General features: G+C 34.2%; 1 protein-coding gene across 26 annotated transcripts in view; it reads left to right on the top strand.

The window, feature by feature from the left end:
- Positions 1-19,992, top strand: part of Sox6 (SRY (sex determining region Y)-box 6) — a 566,848-nt gene that overhangs the window by 231,055 nt on the left and 315,801 nt on the right. For all 26 annotated transcript variants that reach the window (XM_013511918.1, XM_013511927.1, XM_013511917.1 and 23 more), the window contains one exon: positions 1,877-2,117. In XM_013511918.1, coding sequence (XP_013367372.1) covers positions 1,877-2,117 — 241 coding nt within the window. The remainder of the gene's footprint in view (positions 1-1,876; positions 2,118-19,992) is intronic.

The following is a 19,992-nucleotide window of genomic DNA, read 5'->3' as shown; positions in this document are numbered from 1 at the left end:
TGCAAAGCAGTAATTTGTATGGTTTCACTATAATACTTATGGGGCCAATAAAGTATGCTCAATAGCAATTTTTGTGTACTAAGACACATCCTTTGGCTATCATTTTCCAGAAATGTGTGTATATTTGTCCATTTGTTAATACTGATACAAATTGCTCAAGAATATATTTATTGGATTCTTTGATATAGAACACTTTAGAACATTTAATTCCTTTCTCTTCAAAGAAAATACAGGGATTCTTCTGTACTCTTTCCTCCATTTTATTTTCTAGTATCAAGTTTAAAAGAATAAATTTTTATTATTTGTAGAATGATTATTTTAAGTAGGTATCAGCACTTTAATATGTTTCAAAGCACTTCAAAAGCCTGTAATACTTTTATTTAGAACTGTGCATAATTAGATTAGCTGATCTTATATTAATTTTTTTTCACTGTAAGATACTAAATCTGAGCCCCCTCATTAATTGTGAGAAATTTAGCATTAGCTGTTAAATCCTATGTGAAACATGGGCTGCTACATAAAAACTACTGTTTAAATTGGAATTAACTTAATTATTTTTCTTTGCACTTGATATTTCCTTCACTGCAATATTCATGAAAGCATGTGACAGATTTGTAAATTTAACTGTTAATCTCAGATTTCTAGACCCTTTAATCAGTATTTATTTGTCTGTAGAAACAGTACTAGCAAGTTAATGATTTGCTAATTTGAAAAATGCTCATGTGGTTTCCTATGTTAACTGATTTGTGCATTTTTAAAAAAATGGTATGAAATCAATTAATGTTAAAGAGCAATTAAGGTGGAGATTTTATTCCTTTCATTACACAGCAGTTTTAGAGCTAGAGATACAATAAACTGAAAACAATATAAAGTTTTAGAAAAATCATTTCTTCTGTTAAGTTATAAACTTTTAATGATTTTATTACTACCCATTTTGCTAAGAAATTCATCTTGATATAGGGATATTCTAAAGGGTTTGAAATTTTGACTGCCTTTGAAAGCACAAACTAGAGACCTTGGCGTGCGGAGTATAGATATTGTTCATTTGTGGATAAGTAAGTGTTCAATATTGTTTTTGGAGACTTAAAATATTATATGTAATAGCATTTTAACATTTTTCATAGTAAATGCTTCCAATCATGTATGCAATTTCTAATAAAATAGATTTATAGTTATTTCAGATACTCAATTCAAATGCTACAAAATTGCCTTAAGGCTAATCTAACATTATGACTCTCTCAATCAATAAGTCACATAAAAGTTAAGTTACAACAGTCAACACTTCTTAAAGCTTTGTCAAAAAGCTTTAGATAGGCACTAAGTAGTGTTAGGCCATAATACAAGTTGTAAACTAAGAAGTAAAGACCAGATTTGCTTAAGATTATCATCATGGATTATTTTCTCTGATTATATTTTCTTACATAGCCTTCTTTCATTCCTATGTAAACAAAGGAGATAGTTGAACATTTTTGCCCTCAGATCATCCTGCGAACTGATTTACTTGCTGGTTAATTCATTCATTCTTTTCATTGCTAGTCGTCACCCACCTACTCACAAGAAGGTTATAATCTAGTTGGGAAAATTAGGAAGGAAAATATGTGCGATGTATTCTGTACATTATAAAACATATTTTATAAGGTGTCATTTGTGGATTGGATAAGAGAGAAAATATACAACAACTGCTGGACAGAGGTTTGCTGAATTAAAAGCAAAGAGGGAAAGTGGGTAAACCAAGAGGGGTTTGTTAGCAGTTTATGCAATAACTATACGTAAAGTTAAATTACTTATTTTTCCCCTGAACTAGTCAAATTCAAAGGATGCCTTAGTTCTTTGTTGACAGCCCTTTTCAGTCCATGATATTTTCCTTTTTCTGCAGAAGAATGTCTTCCAAGCAAGCCACCTCTCCATTTGCCTGTGCAGCTGATGGAGAGGAAGCCATGACCCAGGATTTGACCTCAAGGGAGAAGGAAGAGGGCAGTGATCAACATGTGGCCTCCCATTTGCCCCTGCACCCCATAATGCACAACAAACCTCACTCTGAGGAGCTACCAACACTTGTCAATACCGTTCAACAAGATGCTGACTGGGACAGTGTTCTGTCATCTCAGCAAAGAATGGTGAGCTTTTACAATTGGTTACCACCACGAAGTGTGTCTGTTAGTATATATAGGTATTTTAGGGAAAGCTCAAAATATATGATGTGAGAGCTATTAGTGTTCATTTAATGAGACAATTACCAGGATATCTATTTCTATCTCTATCTCTGTATCTATCTCCTTATCTCCCTATCTATCTATCTATCTCAGTTCTTGAACTTAATTTGTTTCATGAGTTTGGAAAAGATGGCCACATTTGTGTTTGTGTGGGAAAGGTGGCCCCGATCATGTTTGTTACCCGATGTAAAGTTTGCAAACAAAAAAATTATTTTGCCGAGTTCTTTTATTGGGAAACCAAATTGTTTGCCAATAAAAGATACCACTGTGTATGGATATAACACTACTAATATATATTGCTAGAATTTATATATATATATATTACTAGAAAACTTGGAAAATGGTTTGTGATATAGTTTGTGCCCATTATTAGATCAATTTGTCAAAAAAATTTTTTTAATGAGGGGGTGTTTGTTTATCTTATTTAACATGATAGACTTGTAATATCACAAAGTAGGTATGATCAAATAAAGTGTGGTTGTATATTAATATTGAAAAACTGAATTAAGCAAATATGTGTGTGTGAATGAGCTCATATGATGACTACGTCTTCAATAAGGAAATGTATTTATTATTTTTTATTTTTAATAGTCATTCTTGATTTGTAATAAATTTTTTCTGACTTATGTGCTTATATATTAATTTTGAAAGGATATGCAAAACTCCTAGGTATCACTCAGTGAGACTGCAGTTTTCTCTAAAAGTAGAAGTAACACATCCAATACATACAATATATTAGCCAGCCTTTCTATGTTAAATTTCATCTCTAACCATCAAAACAGAAACCAAAATTTCTGTTAATTTTTTAACATTATCTAGTTTAAAGCAAAATTTTCAATTTTTTTTAGCATCTAAAAGAAGCTAATATTTTAATAGTGGTTTTAAACACTGTTTTGCTTTTGGTTAGCCAAAAATTAATAAAAACATTTTAAGTGAGCAATGAATAAATTTTTATCCCTTAATAAAAATAAGGTAATTTTTGAATTTCTTGTACTACCAAGAACACATTTAAATTCTTTCTCTATTCTTGCTGTCTCAGAGACTTAACTCAATAACTTCTGGAGATAGACATTTTTCTTTTTCAAATGATTTGGCAGACAACAGTCTGTGCTCTGGACCAGTAGGTGATGAGCATGGCATTGGAAAATAAATGAAACATTTCTTGCCTAATTTTAGTTTTGAAGGGGATCTACACTGTCCAAATAGATCCTCTGGAAGGTCTATTTTTCTCAAGTAGTGAGAAGGGAGAGATGGAATGAGGCAAGAATAAAATGTGCTTTTCTGACTGAATTTAAGTTGTTCATTTTTATCTTTAAGGTACTCTGGGTGATACAGATATCTAGTACCTGCCATTTCCTACTGACAAGACAAGGGGGCTACATTTGATTTATATTTTACTAAGTATTTATTGAGCCTTCCATGTGTAAACCATTCTCTTAGGTGCTGGCCGTGTTGTGGTGAGCAAAACAGATATGATAAGTACCTTCCTAGATTTTATAGTCCAAGATAAGGGAAGGATATTAAATACATGTAGCTGCAAATGAATATATAATTAAATAATATATATAACTAAGTATATAGATAAATATACAATTAGATGCTGTGAAGGAAAAGGACAATGTTATATGAGAACATAATGGGACAAATCCAATTTAGAATGCCTCTTCTGAGCTAAGGATGTAGAGACCAGCCAGTTAGAATGGAACAAAAGTAAAACTAAAGTGGAAAAAGAGTACATATGAAATATTTGAGGTGAGAAAAATATAACTTAATTTAAGGAAATAAAAAATACTCTTTGCGACTGGAGTTTAGTAAGTAAAGGTGCAGGGTTGCATTAGATATGGTTGGTGGAATAGGTAGGGGCTGTCAGACAGGACCTTGGAGATAACTTTATGGGGGTGAGATTTGATCCAAGTACAATGGACAAAGGCTTTGAAGGGCTTATGAGCATTTATGGAGGTAATTCTGACTGGTGGTGAATGGGTGGGAAGGAGGCAGCAGTGAAAGGAGGAGGACCCATTGGAGATTCTGTTTCGGAACCTAGATGAGAGATGATAGCATCTTGGATGAATAGAGAGGAAGAAGAAATGGAAAGAAGGGATAGTTTCAAGATACATTGACTTTTATGCCAAATAATGTCATCGACAAATGAAAGTAATTGCACTAGGAAATATGAATAGAGGCAGAAATTTTCAGTTTAAATTTTATTTCTTTAGAGGAAAATTTTACAAATTTTTCCTGGTAAAACTTTTGTGTTTGTTTCTTGGAAAGTCCCAGGTTGCTTTGTTGAGTTATTACCAAACTTTTATGTCTAAATTATCAGAAAATAGATACTAATAATTTATATTAAATTCATATTAACTAACTTACATTAAATGACATGATAGTATAGAGTACTTTAAAGTTACAAATATTAGTATGAAGTGAAATCATACTGCTAAAAATGTTTTCAGACTTCCACTTTCTTTTGATACCAAGCTTTGCTTTCTGCTGGAGTCTGTGTGTTCTGAATGTCTGGACCAAAATATTTTGTTTTTAACTCCCACTCTATAGTATTTCCCAGCTGTGTACTTATATGGTGTAATAAAAGGCTCTAACAAATAAAAAATAGCAACTGCATTTGGAAATTCCCTTTGTGTTCCCTTTTCACTAGACACACATTTTCACATTTTTGAATAACATCAGACCTATAATGACACACTATAGGTATGTTATATCATCAATTTTTCTTTATTGGGGAAAAAAAACAAGGATTTTAGGTTTCTGGGCAGACCTACAAACCTACATACTCTCTCTCTCTCTCTCTCTCTCTCTCTCTCTCTCTCTCTCTCTCTGTGTGTGTGTGTGTGTGTGTGTGTGTGTTGGACAAGTAGAACTGTGACTAATATAAAATATAACTAACATTTTACCTCTTTTAACTTTAAAATGAATATAAGTGTAAAAGAATGTTTATGCAATGATTTGAAACTTGTAGTTGCCTTCAGAGGTTCAAATACTTTACTTACTATAATTAAGCTCCATGTAATAGCTGTGGAGAAATACAAATTAAAAGAAAATTTAAAAATTACAACCAAAAATTTATCAGCACTCTTCGGTGTCTGTTGTTATTCAGTTCCTGTCATGGCTTTTCACTCTGGAACAGTTAGAAATAAACCCTAAAAGTTTCTTATCTCCTGGCTTCAGGAAGGGCTTTACTTTGAAATATGAAGACCACAGAGAGGCTTTTCTGTAAGAGAGAGTGTGAACAAAGCAAGAGTTCTGCTAATCTCCACTTCCTGATTAGAAAAAAAAAATCTTTATATGTTAAAATTATGATTATTTTGAGATGGCATTCCAACAGAATACGACACCACACAGTTCTGAACAAGAAAAAGAAATTATTATGTCATAATCATAGGATAATACAATTTTTAGGGGCCAGGGATATAACTCAGTGGCACAGTAGCTGTCTGGCAAGTGTAAGGTCCTGCGTTTGATTCCCAGTACCAAAACAAAGAAAGAAAGAAAATAAACAATACAAATTTTGCAGGCAGAAATTCAAAGACCTATGTGAGGTAAAATCTTTTAGAATGATTTTAACTACAATTATTTTTATTATAGATACAAAAATGTTCAGCTTTAAATAAAATGTGCTCTGATAGCTGGCAACATCCATTACATACATTCATGGTGGAACAGTTAGTAAACATAAGAATTTACTTCTTTAAGTACAGTTGCTGCTATTTTCATCATGGCACCAGCAGCACATTGCCCACAGAAACGCACTTTTGCTCTCATTATGACCTACTCATTAGGTGGCCATACATTCACATAATTTTGTCATAAATGATACTTTACAGCATATTATTCTTTTTAATGTTATAAGCGTGGTGGAGCATCTTTGTGGTAATTAGTGACCTATGTATGATATCATGCATGTGGCTTTTCTGCTGAAGTTTTACCTATGCGAGGTACAGTTGAGACTGTATATTGTTAGTGAGCTTGTATGAGGATACCTCATCCAGAGTGTTTAAAAAATACAAAAGCCAATTGGTTGTTATGGAGAGACAGAGAGTGGTAAGAGATAAAATCAAAGAGGCAGACAGATGGCAGATAGTATGGGTCTGGTAGGCTCCAGTGTGTTGTTTGACCTTTGTCTCAAGTGCAAAAGGAAGCTGCTGAAAAATCTTAAGTGAGAGAGTAACATTGTTTGATTTAGGAAGAATGAAAAATATGGTGATTGTTTAATTGAAAAAATTATTAAAACATACATTACCATTAGTCTCTGCATAATACTCCCTCTTGCTTTGAATGCATGTATCCCATTATTCTTGCCACTTTCTGAAGCAGCTGTGGAAGTTCTCCTTTAAGATTTACAGGTACTATTTTGGTTGCCTTGATGTTCTGAATTGATTCAAACTTTCATCTTTCATGGGAAAATCCACAAGTCTCATGGTGCCACATCTGGTGAGTAAAGTGGATTAAGACATATGATAATGTTATCAATCAGTCTTTGTGTTGGATGGCACATAGCAGCTCTCTTCACCATATTTTGATCATGCCTTGAAAAGACACTCATGAAAGAGTACTTCTAGAACTGCTTCAGAAAGTGTCAAGAATAATGGGATTTGGGGGGGATTAATGTATTTTTTACTGTAATAAATTTTTAAACTGTAGCTATGATATACATATTTTAATCACCTCTTGTATGTTTTTAAAACATCACATTGCCTACTGTGTACACTTGGACTGTGGGGTATAAAATCAGAAATAGGGGCAAACCATTAAGAAACCATTGCAGTAGTGCAGGTGAGAGTTTGATGAGAAGTGGAAGAGTGAACAGTTCAGGTAGTTATTCATTAAAGAGTTCCAAGAGGGTCTGCAGGAGACAAATATACTCAGAGGGTGGAGAGTATAGTTTAAATAATAATCATATGGGTAGAAACTGAAGAATGAAGAAGTGAATTAGATGAGACCACAGAGAGGTGATGAAGGTCATGAGAGGGTAGATAGTCTTCTAGCCAAATAATGGCTGTGGACAAGAGATAGAACTTATTGCCTAAGAGGCAACAGTTGGTAGCTGACTTTCAAGTAGGCCAGGGAGTTATGGATAATACATCAACAGTCACATGTGAAATATACAATGTGACAAGATTCTATATGGGACCTTATGCACCCAAGCATGTGTGCATTTACATGCATGCTTATATTGGTATATATTTTAAAGAAAATGGCATTATATGTATAAGGCTTTTAATTACTAGTCTAATTAAGTAAGCAAGAACAGTATTGTACTCTCATATCCAGAATATTTGAATAGAAGTCCTTATTTTAGAGATCTACATAAAGTCCCCTGGGTGAAATTCATCTTCTAGAAAAGTTTTAAAATAATTTTTCCACTCTAAATAAGATCCCAATAGTGCCCTTTGTTGTAGATGAAAGAAAATAATAACAGGCATGCTGAGATATTTAATAAATAACTATTGGGAGCAATGCTTTCTTGCTTGCAAACAATTTCTACTCTCTGCCTCTCTTGTTTTCAATCCAGTCAAGTTGCCAATCAGCTCTGGAGTGTTTAATGTGGTTCCCTCGGAGCCACAAATTTCTGGTGGGGACTTTGTATCATTTCTGGGAATGGATTTGTTGGCCTTATGTGATAACATGGCCCAGGAATTTTTAGTGAGGGTTTAATCTTCAGACACGCTTTATGTTGCAGCAGATTTTTATATTTCTCATCTCGTTACTTTCAGAAAGACTTTTAAAATTTGAATTATTGCCATTTTTTTGGTGGCAGTCATGTAAGTCAGTAGGCAGCATCCAAATGAAATAATTTCCTTGTTGGTATTGGGACTAATTTAGGAAGTATAGTGAAACCCAGCAGTTTTCTTGGTCCTCAATGGTCCATAGTGTTCTTGCCTGTGGTGAAGCTTATGTACCTGTTTTGTACTGACTGGTACATGAAACACTGGAAAACAACCCCATGAAATAGCAAGGGTTAGACTTCATGAGCAATTTAGTTAAAACTCCACTCACTTTCAGATTTTGGACATTTGTTCAGTTTAAGTGAAGCTCACACTTCACTTCTGTTAAAAGTGAAAATGTCTCTCCTTGTCAATGAGTGACTGAACAACATTCTGTAGGAAGCCCAATGGGGAATTTGTCATTTTCTATTTATTTGAAACTGTTGTAATGTCCGGGAATATTCCCCCTCTTTTTTGGCTTTTTGAGACAGAATCTCACTATGCAGTTCAGGTTGGTCTTGAGCTCGCTTTGTAGCCTAGGCTGATCTCGAACTTGCCACCATCCTCCTGCCTCAGCCTCCCAAGTGCTGGCATTACAGGTGTGTGCCACCACCTGGCAGACTATTCCCTTTTAAAATCATCTCAAAAATGTAATTTCTGACATTTATTTATAATTTGAAATAAAAAATAAAAATACATTTTATTGTGTTGGATTTGGCAAAACTTGCTGTGGGTAATGACATAAAAAACTAGTGTTGTCTGGTGCCAGCCAGTTGATAACCTTTATAATTTTCATACGGTGATTGTACAGTTTCATTTTTGTAATTTTTTAAGAAGCATACTTTGAAAACACATTCCCTAAATCTAGATTGTTCAAATAATTTTTAAAAAGATTATTGGTATACTTCTTGGAAATATCTCAATGATCCTGGAAACAAGAATTATTTTATTCTTATTTTTCATAACTTACCTTTCTAAAGATACTTTTTGGAATATTTTTTTTTTCTTACCTAGCGTATTATCAAAATCTTTATCAACAGTACAAACATTAATGTGCTCTGGAATAGTTGGCTTTTCTCCCCTTGGGCATGGGAGAATCAGGTATGCATGCTGATTGACACACTCCAGTCATTAACATGTGATTATGTGGGCTGCATATTGAGCACCTGCCAAAATATAAAAATCTAGTACTTTGTGACATCGATGCAAAGACCTGCATTTCTTTTATATTTTGACGGTTCAAGGAAAATCAAACCCTGGTGTCTTTTCTTCAGTGTAATAAAACTGTGTATGCAGAATGTCTTCAAGGAGGTGGGATATGGCATGTATATTTTTATTTTAATCTTTCAGGCTATATAAGATCCAGTGACTGGGGTTTGCAGAACACTATTACATGAACCTCTTAATAAGCTCCATCACTGACATTCGCTTACAATTTGCAGCATTCCTGTGTCTTCGTAAGGCTTATCTTTTCAGCCATCATTCCTCTATGTTTTTCAGTTTTATGATACCTTTACTTTTCATAAATATTTTGTTTTCATTTCTTCGACCTATATGCTGCTGGTGTGAAACTCATGGTGGTGATGCTCATAGAAATTGACTTTTCCTAGGTACACTCCATAAGTAAATACTCCTGTATGACCAGCGTGTAGCTTGGTTATATGGTATATCATTTCTCATAAAATTGCTTTATGATAATTATTTAAAATGAGACCTGATTAATAATAAAAAATCTGCTATAATCTAGTGTAGCATGAGCAGTTTGACCAATATTGTTCTACTCAGCTTTTACTTTTTTTTGATGGAGTAAAATGTCATTTAGATGTAGAAGGCTTTTTGTTTTTTAAATAAGCGGTTATCAAAATTGATCAGCATTAATCAGTGGAAGCTGGTATCAGGACACCAATAATTTTTGGATTAAAGTAGAACTCTGCATGTATGTTTTAATTCCATCATTGGTTCTGATTAATGTAAACTTTCTTGTATGAATTCTTCATGCAGTTTTTTCTTGCCTGTGTTCTGGGTATGTAACTATAGTCAAATGTCCTAAATGGGATGATGACATTTACACTTCTTTTACTATTTTAAAGAGAAAAGAAAACAACAACAACAATGAAGATAAAAACAAAACAACACAAAAACAATGAAAATGAAACAGAATTTCAAAACAAGATGATTTGCACTTTTTGAAACACTTTTAAGCAATATGTTGTAAAATGCAAGGTCTATATTATAGTGCATGCAGTAATTTATATGACTAATTTGAATTCTTTGTGGTTAGAAGGAGATTTGAATCTCGAGGTCTTTCTAGATGAGCAGGAATAGGATGGTGATGAGTGTAATAGGCAGGGTATTGCTTTCAGAGGAGGAAGCCAGGGCCAGTGATATAGCTCAGCGGCAGAAGCGCCTGCCTGGCACGTGCAAAGTCCTGAGTTTGATTCCCAGTACCAGAAAAAAAAAAAAAAAAAAAAAAAAAAAAAAAGATCCCAGAGGAGGAAGCCAGGATTGTTTACTTTCCTTGAGCTCTACCTTCTTTAATTTGTGGGGTTGCTCTCCATGAGGCAATTTTTGCACAGTGTATCCTGCTTGTGCCTTTCATTCAGAGATAAGATTGAAAAGGGTGTCTCTGACTTGTTTCTGATTATCAAATCAAACCAACTGCATCATCTAGGAAAGTTCTTACTCGATTCCTTCCACAAACATATCTAATATTTCTTGAATGCTTCTACCGAATGTGCCTTCATTACCCTCGTATGCAAATTATCCTGCTATTTGATTGTCCTCTGCAATAAAAAGTTTTCTTTGGTCTCCACGAGAAACGGCGTAACCTTTTATAAGAACAACTCCAAGCTATTATTCCTTTTGTTAATATATCTTTCAGTGAGATGACATATTTATTTTTTATAATATTAACCTCTTAAGTATTATTTTAGTGTTAGTATATTTGTGACCCCTAGGCATTATTTTTCTGGATGATGCAAATTGAGTTCAATAATATATCTTTGTGTGAACCACATTCTCAAATCCAAAGTATAAATTACAAACCTTTGCTAATAAAATTTTACAATCAGATTGAAATTAGAAATGAATATTTATGCATTTCATTTATCTTCTTTTATTTCATTAGCACCCTAGAAAATGGAAAACCTTATTTAATAAAATGATTGGAAATTACTTTGTAAAGTTTTGTTTTCATTATAATTTAACTGATTTCTTTCTGATGATAATTTATTGAGAGTACTTTGAATACAATATTCTGAAATTCACTGAACTTCTAAGTGGAAATATGCTTGCATCACTCACAAATACATTTTACTTGTTTAACAGAAGAGATTCATTTACTTGGAAACAGAAAGAAGAATTAGAGCATAGGTGACCATTTTTTTATTTAGGAATTTTTTAGCATAAGCACTAAACTAGCTGGAATTAAACTAATATAATCCATGAACAAATTGAGAAGCATTTTGCTCTTGAATTCAGAGCTAATATTTAGTTTTTAGTTGTATCAATTTACTTTGTACCTGGTATGCTTCTCTGACAGATACTTTCTTCATTTTTTTCTTACCGATCTGTTCTTCTAATTTGATTGTATTTTATTTGCTTTTTTTTCTGTAATTTATAGTTTGGCGACTGTTCTCTTTAATCACAACAGAAAAAATGGTAGTGTTTTGATAGTATTTGGAAGTCAAAAGAGAAAAATAAAAATTCACACTTTCCAGAGAGCAGACATGGGAATCAGTTATTGTAACTGGATCATCAGTTGCCTTCATTCAGGGGAATGTAGAGCTTTTAGACATCAGGGCCGCCTCTCAGCTGAATTAGAGAATTAATCTCATTCTTGTCGCTTTGTGTTAAAATCAGTGATATTCTGTGCCTAGTTTCCTTTTTTCTTGGAAATGCAAATACAGATAAACAGAAAGGTGAGTTGGGAGCATAGATGCTTCTTTTATAAGCTACATACTCTCTAGGGTTTTTAGTCTCTGTATTTGTTCTAGTAAAAATTTTAATCAGAGAGTTAGAGATGGTATTTTTTCTAATTACCAAACGTTTCTTGACCTATCATATATATTTGACATATTAGAAGGAAACTTGAATATTATGCAGTGAAATGCTTAAAATTGGGAGCCCTCCTGGACATAATCTAGTAAAACAAAGTGATTGCTGAGCTCTCAGAATGGCACTGAGGGCTCACTTTGTATGATTTGTAAAGTAGTCTGTTTCTTATCTCTTTTCCTCACTCTAACTTGGCCATGAAAGGACCCCATAGTTAACGGGGTAGCATTTCTCCTAATGACCAAATGGATTTGACAGACCTTAATTGGGCTCTGATACTTTTTAATGTTATGATTTGTTAGGTGTGAAGAGTACAGCCTGAGTACTTTCTTTTCACGTAAATATGTACTAGTTGCCTTGTGGTTATAACAACAAAACCCAGTTATTTTCCTAAGTGCACTGGTATCTCTGAACTAAGAAAGAAACAGCTGTAGAGAAGAGAGCATAAGGTAAATTGACTTGATGCTGACGTAGTTACCCTTTAAGAAAATCTCTGTGAAAATTTGAGACTCTCCATACATAGAAATTTTGCCCTGTAACAGCATGTTCAACATCTCTGTCTTGTGCATAATCACTTCCCTTTTGTCCAGTGTCTTAAATTGTGAATAATAAATTATTTTTGCTCATTGGAAATGTTTTCCATGTGTTTACTTAGAGAGAACATAAAGGAAAGGCAGCTGTTTCAGATAGCTTAGATCAGTCAGCCTCGCCACTAATTTGCTGTATGACCTTAGGAAAGTCATTCTGTATCTTTTGACTCCAGTTTCCTCATCTCAAAACGAAGCGATTTGAGCTGTCATCACTACCTTGCCATTTCTAGTGTTTTGAGTTTCAAGGTTAAGATTGTTTTAGCCAATTTGCCCTACTCTGGTATTATTAGTTAGATTGACTATCATGTGTGTGGTAGTTTGAGTACTAATGAATTTTCAAATGATTGGCTAATTCATTGGGATCACAAATAAGCCCATGGTTGAACCTTAATAGAATGTTCCTTCAAGTGATGAAGAATTCACTTTTTTGCTTGTCTACCTCAAAAAATTCTTCTGTTCCACTGCCAAAAAGGTGTATTCTATGTATGAGGCTACTTGTTCCATGGCATTAGATATTTAAAACTTTGTATCTCTAAGGCAATGATAGCGTGCCTTAATTCTTGTTTACATAATATTGAGTACATTCAGTTCAGGTTACTACTTTTTAAGAAAGAGAGCAAAACAAGTTGGAACACACGTAGGGGAGGAAAGTCAGAATGCTTTAACTGTCACTTGAGGAAGAAGTGAATGAAACTGGACTGTTTTTCCTAGCGGGGAAAAAGGTAAAAATGTAGTATAATGGCTGTGTGTTTATATTGAAAGGGCTGCCATTCTGAATGTTTCCAGGGACAAAACTATAGATTGAAGTAGATATCATGTTCCTATAAAGAAAAGCTTTGTTAATAATCCTCCAAAGATGAGACAGATTGCTGTAGGAGGTTTTAGATTCTCTTATCAGTGGAGGTATTTACAGAATGACCAAAAAGTCAGTGTTGGTCCTATTCACTAACACTACTGCTACTGCCATGTCCATCATCATTTAATGAGCACTTATTATATAACAGGGACTCTGCTAAATGTTTTCTTTTTATTAATACATTTAATTCTCACAAATACTCTGTATGAGGTACATTATTTATTGCTAATATTATTATTATTCCCTTTTACAAAGAAGGAAATTAAGTCAGAGAAGCTAACTGACTTGTCTGTGCTTATATGGGTTGGAGGTGGAGAAGGTGGAATTTAAATTAGAAACTTTCTTGTATTTTCTTTACTTTTTCAATTATTCCATCTTCTTGCACAGGGGATTCAATTGGTTGATGGAGTTGAACAACTAGATTTTTAAGGAACTTTGAATCTTGAAATTCTGAGTTTTGTATGTCAAGGTGACAGTGAATGATAATGCAGTGTTGTTTTATGGACTTATCTTGGTGGTTTGGTGACTAATTTTTCTGTATTTACTCAGCTCATATTTACCTACATTTACTAAATATTATGATAATAAGACCGCTTAGAAAATTTTGGGGTTGGCAATTTTTTTTCTGTGAATTAAAGGTAAAAGTTTGAAAATACAGGTTTTTATTTTTTGACTTTAGGAATTATGACACTTTAGCAAATATTGGTAACAGATCTATTTGATGACTCATCTATGAATAATTTTACTAAACAGTAGGGTAACAGTGGTAAGTGGTATAATGTTATGCCAACTTCAAGGATTATTATGTAAATTAATATAGTCTAACAAATACCAGTTTTTTTTTTTTTTTTTTTTTTTTTTGTACCGGGAATCAAACTCAGGACCTTGTGTTGCCAGGCAGATGCTTGTGCCACTGAGCTATATCCCCAGCCCACAAACATCAGTTTTAAAAGAAGAAATGGAATGCATTTGTTTCACTATTACAGCATATTATACTTTTATTGTGAATCGTCTGCTGCCAATTGGAACCAAATTCAACATTTTCATTTATGTAATCTTTTTTAACTCATTGTGTTCCTTAAAATGTCACTTTAGAGAAGAGCATACTTTTTCCTTTCAGAAAAAACATAAATATTAACAATATAATCTTTAATATATTAAGAAAGATTAGATTTGTTTTGTTAGGAAGAAGTTACTGGAAACTAGATTAGGTAAATCTTTTCTGTCAATTAGTAATAACTGACCATTGTAACACAATAGTATAAGGCCTCTTCTATACCATAGTTAGCAGGTATTTTTTCGTTCATCAAAAATGTTGTTTAAGCTGGGTATGGTTATGCACACCTGCAATCCTAGTACTCAGGAGGCTGAGGCAGGAGGATTGCTGTGAGTTCAAGGTTAGCCTGGGCTACATAGTGAGACCCTGTCTCAAAAAAAAAAAAGTACAAAACCCAAACCCAAACATGTTTAAAGTGGGGGCTCGGAAAACATGGTAGATATATGGTATATGTGTAATAGAACAATGTATTAGATATATGTGTGTTGCTTATGTAATATAACTGGAACACTCCGTTGAAACTTTATATAGATGCACTATACACTAAGGGAGTTGGGATCACAATGAGGGCTTTCTGCCTTGGCAGAGAAGATTGATCACTGACGTGGTTAAGTTGCCAAAAGAAAACCAGCTTTCGGTTCATTTTATAATTGTTTTAAACTTCATTGTAAACATTGTATCTCTTTAACTATTTCTAGTCAGAGAATACCAAGAAATAGCTGTAGTTGAACCAATTGGGTTTATTACTCATTTTAGTGAAGAATACATTCCACAGGGAATCATGGAGTGTCTCAGTAAAGAGCGTTAGAGGGAACTGGCTTTAGCATTGGGCTTGCTTTGAATGATTTTGAATGGAGTCTGAGGAAACAAGTTTGCTGTAGACTGGTTGCTGTCAGAAATCAGTAAACCATATCTATCTAGAAAGTGGACTAGAGCAAGAATAAAGCTGTAATTGGAAAGACTATACCTAAAGCAGTAAACAAAGCAAATTGATAACATACAACACAGTAAGAATGAACACATTTAAGTCCGTGTTTGTAACGAGTACAAGGAGGACAAGAGAGGATAATATTCCATTCCTATAATTAGATTAGGATGCAGGTAAAGAAATGGATTCATGCAGCAATTTAGACTTCCTCATCATTTCTTTCAGCGGCAATGACTTTTACCTGCATGTGGGTTTAAACTTCATTAAACAGGCAAAATTCCATTCCCGAGCTGTGCTCTCCAACTCCCAATTCCTGACGCCTTATCTGACTTTTGCAACCCCAGACCACTGCCCTCCTCTGCTCCCAGTATGGCTGCCCTTCAGCATTCCTTGTCTAGGTGTGGCTGGCAGCCCCACTGCATCAGAGCACTGGCGTACGTAGCTGCTCCTGGACAGAGTGGAGATAATCCATATGCAGATAGGATAAGTGGGAATTGATGGCATTCCTAGAAAAAGCTAATTGCAAATGCCAAGGTTTCTGGAGCTTTGTGAGAAGCCAGATCTTAGTGGAATTTGTTTGGGATGAGTGTTAATAATGAAGATAGCAATGTAGTTTGGTATTTATTATTCTACTTATTTGAATGTACATGAATACAATCCTAAAAGTAGTGTCAGTGTTTATCAAGGTATTTTGTCCAGGATTAGAAGTCAAGACAAAGATAATTGGACAAAGGACATTTTAATTTGATAGCAAGAGCTGCTACAATATCACTTACTCTTAGTGGTAGGCACTATACTAGTATTTTATAACTCATTCATTTCTCACAGCAAATATTTGAGAATATAATTGTAACTCCCTCCTGTAAAAGGTATACTCCATCTCCTGATTATGGACAAGCAGTGACTCCCTGTTGAAAAGAACGCAGTGACACTTACACAGTGTAATTTCCCAGGCTCAGTTACAAAAGTGATAGTTTTCATCTGGCTGTATCTGGGGCACGCACCTTTGGAGACTTGGAGCCTTGAGCCACCATGTAAGCAGCCCGGCTATTCTGATACTAAGATGCTGGAGAGAGCATGATACCACAGAGAGAGGTCACATATACATAGAAGAATACGTATGAGAAACTTGAGTGCAGACTGCTTAAAGCAGTCCCAACTCAGGCACCACATCTGCATAAAAGGCTTTAAGCTGACCCAGAGTTTGACAGCGGGACCTTGAGACTGAATCACCTAGCCCAGATGCTCAGAAATTTCTGACCCACAGAAACCTTTAAGTATAAGAAATGATTATTGTTCTTTTATATCCTTAATTTTGGGATATTTGTTATAAAACAGTTAAATAATACCTATTATTTCTTGGTCATTTTTAACAATTAAGAAACTTAATAAAAATGTAATACAAGGGAACAGAAAGATTTAGAAGTTAGGTGTGTTTGCAATTATGGCATCTTTGACTGTTGAGAATGATTGTTTTCCTAGGCCTGTGAAATAGAAACCACACTGGATTTAGTATTGGGCAACCTGATTTTAGATTTCAGTGCTGCTAGTGTGTCATAGGGGAAGCTTCTTAACCTTCAGTGTTGACTTTCTTCCTGCTGAAAGTGAAGATTTAAAATTTAGTGTTTAGTTGTTGGTGATATATCTAGAAACTAGAGTGTGTCAGAGGAGAGTGATGAAGGATCTGGGACCCATGTCAAATGAGAAATAGGTGTAGAAAGTGGAGACGTTTCACCTAGAAAAAGACCATTAATTTAGTTTCTTCCTTAAGATATTTGAGCAGTTTTAACATGGGAGAGGAAACTTTGATTTCATGCATCTTTTGTGGGTAAATAGGAAACAATGTGTTTAGTTTAGTGTTTTAATTTATTTGAGTACTGCTGTGACAAAATGTCATGGAATGTGTAACTTATAAGCACTAGAAACATTTCTCATAGTTCTGAGAGTTATTTATAATTGTCTTAGTCTATTTGTGCTGCTATAAAAAAATCATAGACTGTATAACTTACAAACAACAGAAACTTATTTCTCCCAGTTCTGACACTTGGTGATATGATTTGGGTACATGTTCCCCAAAGGCGATGCATCCCCTGACGAGGGGCGCTATTGGGAGGTAGTGGATACCTTAGGTGTGACCTAGTGGGAGATTCATAAAATATATCTAGCGGCACTCATTCAGTGAGTGCCCTCAAAGACGACTGTTGGACTCTCTCTCTCTCCTCTCTCCCTCTCTCTCTGCTTTGGCTGTGAGGCCTCCTCTCAAATGCTCTCTCACCTTGGTGTGTTGCCACAGTCCCAAAGAAACAGGGTGAAACGGTGAGCCGAATTGAACCTTTTCTCTTTATAAATTCACTTGTTACAGTATTGGAAAGCTGACTCGCACAGTTGGGAAGTCTACGATCAAGGCAGAGGCAAGTTCAGTGTCTGGTGAAGGCCTGGTCTCTGCTTCCACAGTGGTGCTTACCACTGCACTCTGGTGTGCCTTTCCATGCTGAAAGGATGGAAAGACAAAAAGAGCCTCACTAATTGTCTCCGGCCGTCATGTCTGAGTCACCACCTAAAACCTCATCTCAATACTATCACCGTAGGTCTTAGATTCCAACATATGAATTCTAGGGGATATATATATTCAAAAATAGTAATAAATATCTAGATTTTAGTTTTTGCAGGGATCCTGTTTTAAATAATTAGATTTATTGTAAAGTATTATATGAGATTTTTCAACTGCAGAAATGAAAGAAAGCTTGGTTATTTTTTTCTAGAATTTGTACAAGAAGACTATAATATACAGACTCTTTGGATAGCCTCAGGAAGGTGAAACTTTATTCCCTTGAATTTTTTTCTTTTTTATTTCTCCCAAGTATCTATTTATAAAATGAATTTTGTTCTTTATTAGATAAGTAATTTGTTTATTGAAGAAAAATTTTAGAACACAGATAAGCAAAAGGTAAATTTAAATTACCAATAATCTTACCACCATTTAGAAATTATTATAAATATTTTGGTATATATTCCAGTTTGTGTGTGTGTGTGTGTGTGTATGTGTACGATTTATCCTTATGCACACATACAAAAAAGGGAATGCTCTGTTTTCCATTTTATGATATATTCTTGTATTAGTCAGCTTTTTTGTCACTGAGACATGATATCTGACAGCCATAATTTAAAGGAGGAGTGGTTTAAATGGGCTCACAGTTTAGGGATTCAGCCCGTGATAGCTGGCTTCAAGGTTTGTGTTGGAGTGCTGTGGGACAGCGATGTTACTTAGTTACTGGTAGCCAGGAGACAGAGTAGGGGCTATTGCTGAGAGGAGTGGGTGAGGGACCACACAGAGTATTGCAGGCCCTGACTCCATGACCCACCCAGACACACCCAGGAGTGTGGTGTACTAATCTTCTAGAAGTTTCTTAATCCAGTGAAGCTGACACATCAGGGTTAGTGGCCACAGTCTGTTTTTTCATTTAATACATCTTTTTTTGTGAATAAATTTTTTCTAAAACATTTTTGATACTCATATTCCAATTTGAAAATTATATTTCTTTTCTGATTAAAAGTATTGTGATATAATATTTGCAGTAGAGAATTTTAAAAAGAACGTAAAATTATTATTCCATCATTCTGAAGACTAATAACATTTTGTTGAGTACTCTGGTATCTTTTTTTCTGTCCATATTTTTTTCTTAAAAAATGCAGAACTGTTTACACTAACATACTTTTTCACTCCTTGTATCAGATGAATATTTCTACATGCATTAGGTTTTCTACAAGATATGACTTTCAGTCATTTGAGAGTAGTTCATCGTGTGGCTGAAACAGTCCATACAACTGGGCATGCAAGTTGCTTCCTATTGTTCATTCCTATAAGCCACACTATATTCAGCATATACTACATTATTTTAATGCATGTGTAGTACTCCACTGTATACTTATATCATCAATAACTTTTAAAATATCACATTTATAAATGTTTTGCTTGAATAATATTGTCACTGGGTAAATCTCTCTCCATAAATTTAATTTTTCATTATTTCTTACATATTTGGTGAATAGTTCTTTCAAATTCATCAACCCACAATGTACTAAACACTTTTTGTATGCTCTGGAGGCAGGGAGATGAAGCATGACACATGACCCCAAACCTTTACAGTTAAAGTTTAGTTGCAAATGTACCATGTGAAATAATACTGAATAATTTATTCTACTATATTATTAAATGCTACATTGTATCTATGATCAAATGCTTCGATGTGTAGTTTAGAGAATGACAGAATGGTGAGGCCTTGTGTGGTAAGAGAGAGCTTTAAGGATGAAATGCAGTTTGATCTAAAATTTGAAAAGTGGGTTGGGTTCCTAGTTAAAGAGGATGATGGACATTTCAGGGAAAAGGAACATGACACACAAAGGCTCAAAGATCTGTGCAATTTCAGTGCATTCACAGTATCATGGAAAGGCTATTTAGATTTAAAGTCTTTGAGTGCCAATGCTGACCAGATTTTTTACAAGTGTGAAAAATATGAACAGTATTTTATTTTATTTTATTTTTTTATTTTTTAATTTTTTTTATTTTAAGGATAA

This window comes from Chinchilla lanigera, unplaced genomic scaffold (assembly GCF_000276665.1).
Source record: "Chinchilla lanigera isolate Chin_1 unplaced genomic scaffold, ChiLan1.0 scaffold00013, whole genome shotgun sequence".
Classification (NCBI taxonomy): Eukaryota; Metazoa; Chordata; class Mammalia; order Rodentia; family Chinchillidae; genus Chinchilla; species Chinchilla lanigera.
The sequence above is the reverse complement of the archived record's forward strand: the minus strand, read 5'-3'. Positions and strand labels throughout refer to the sequence as shown.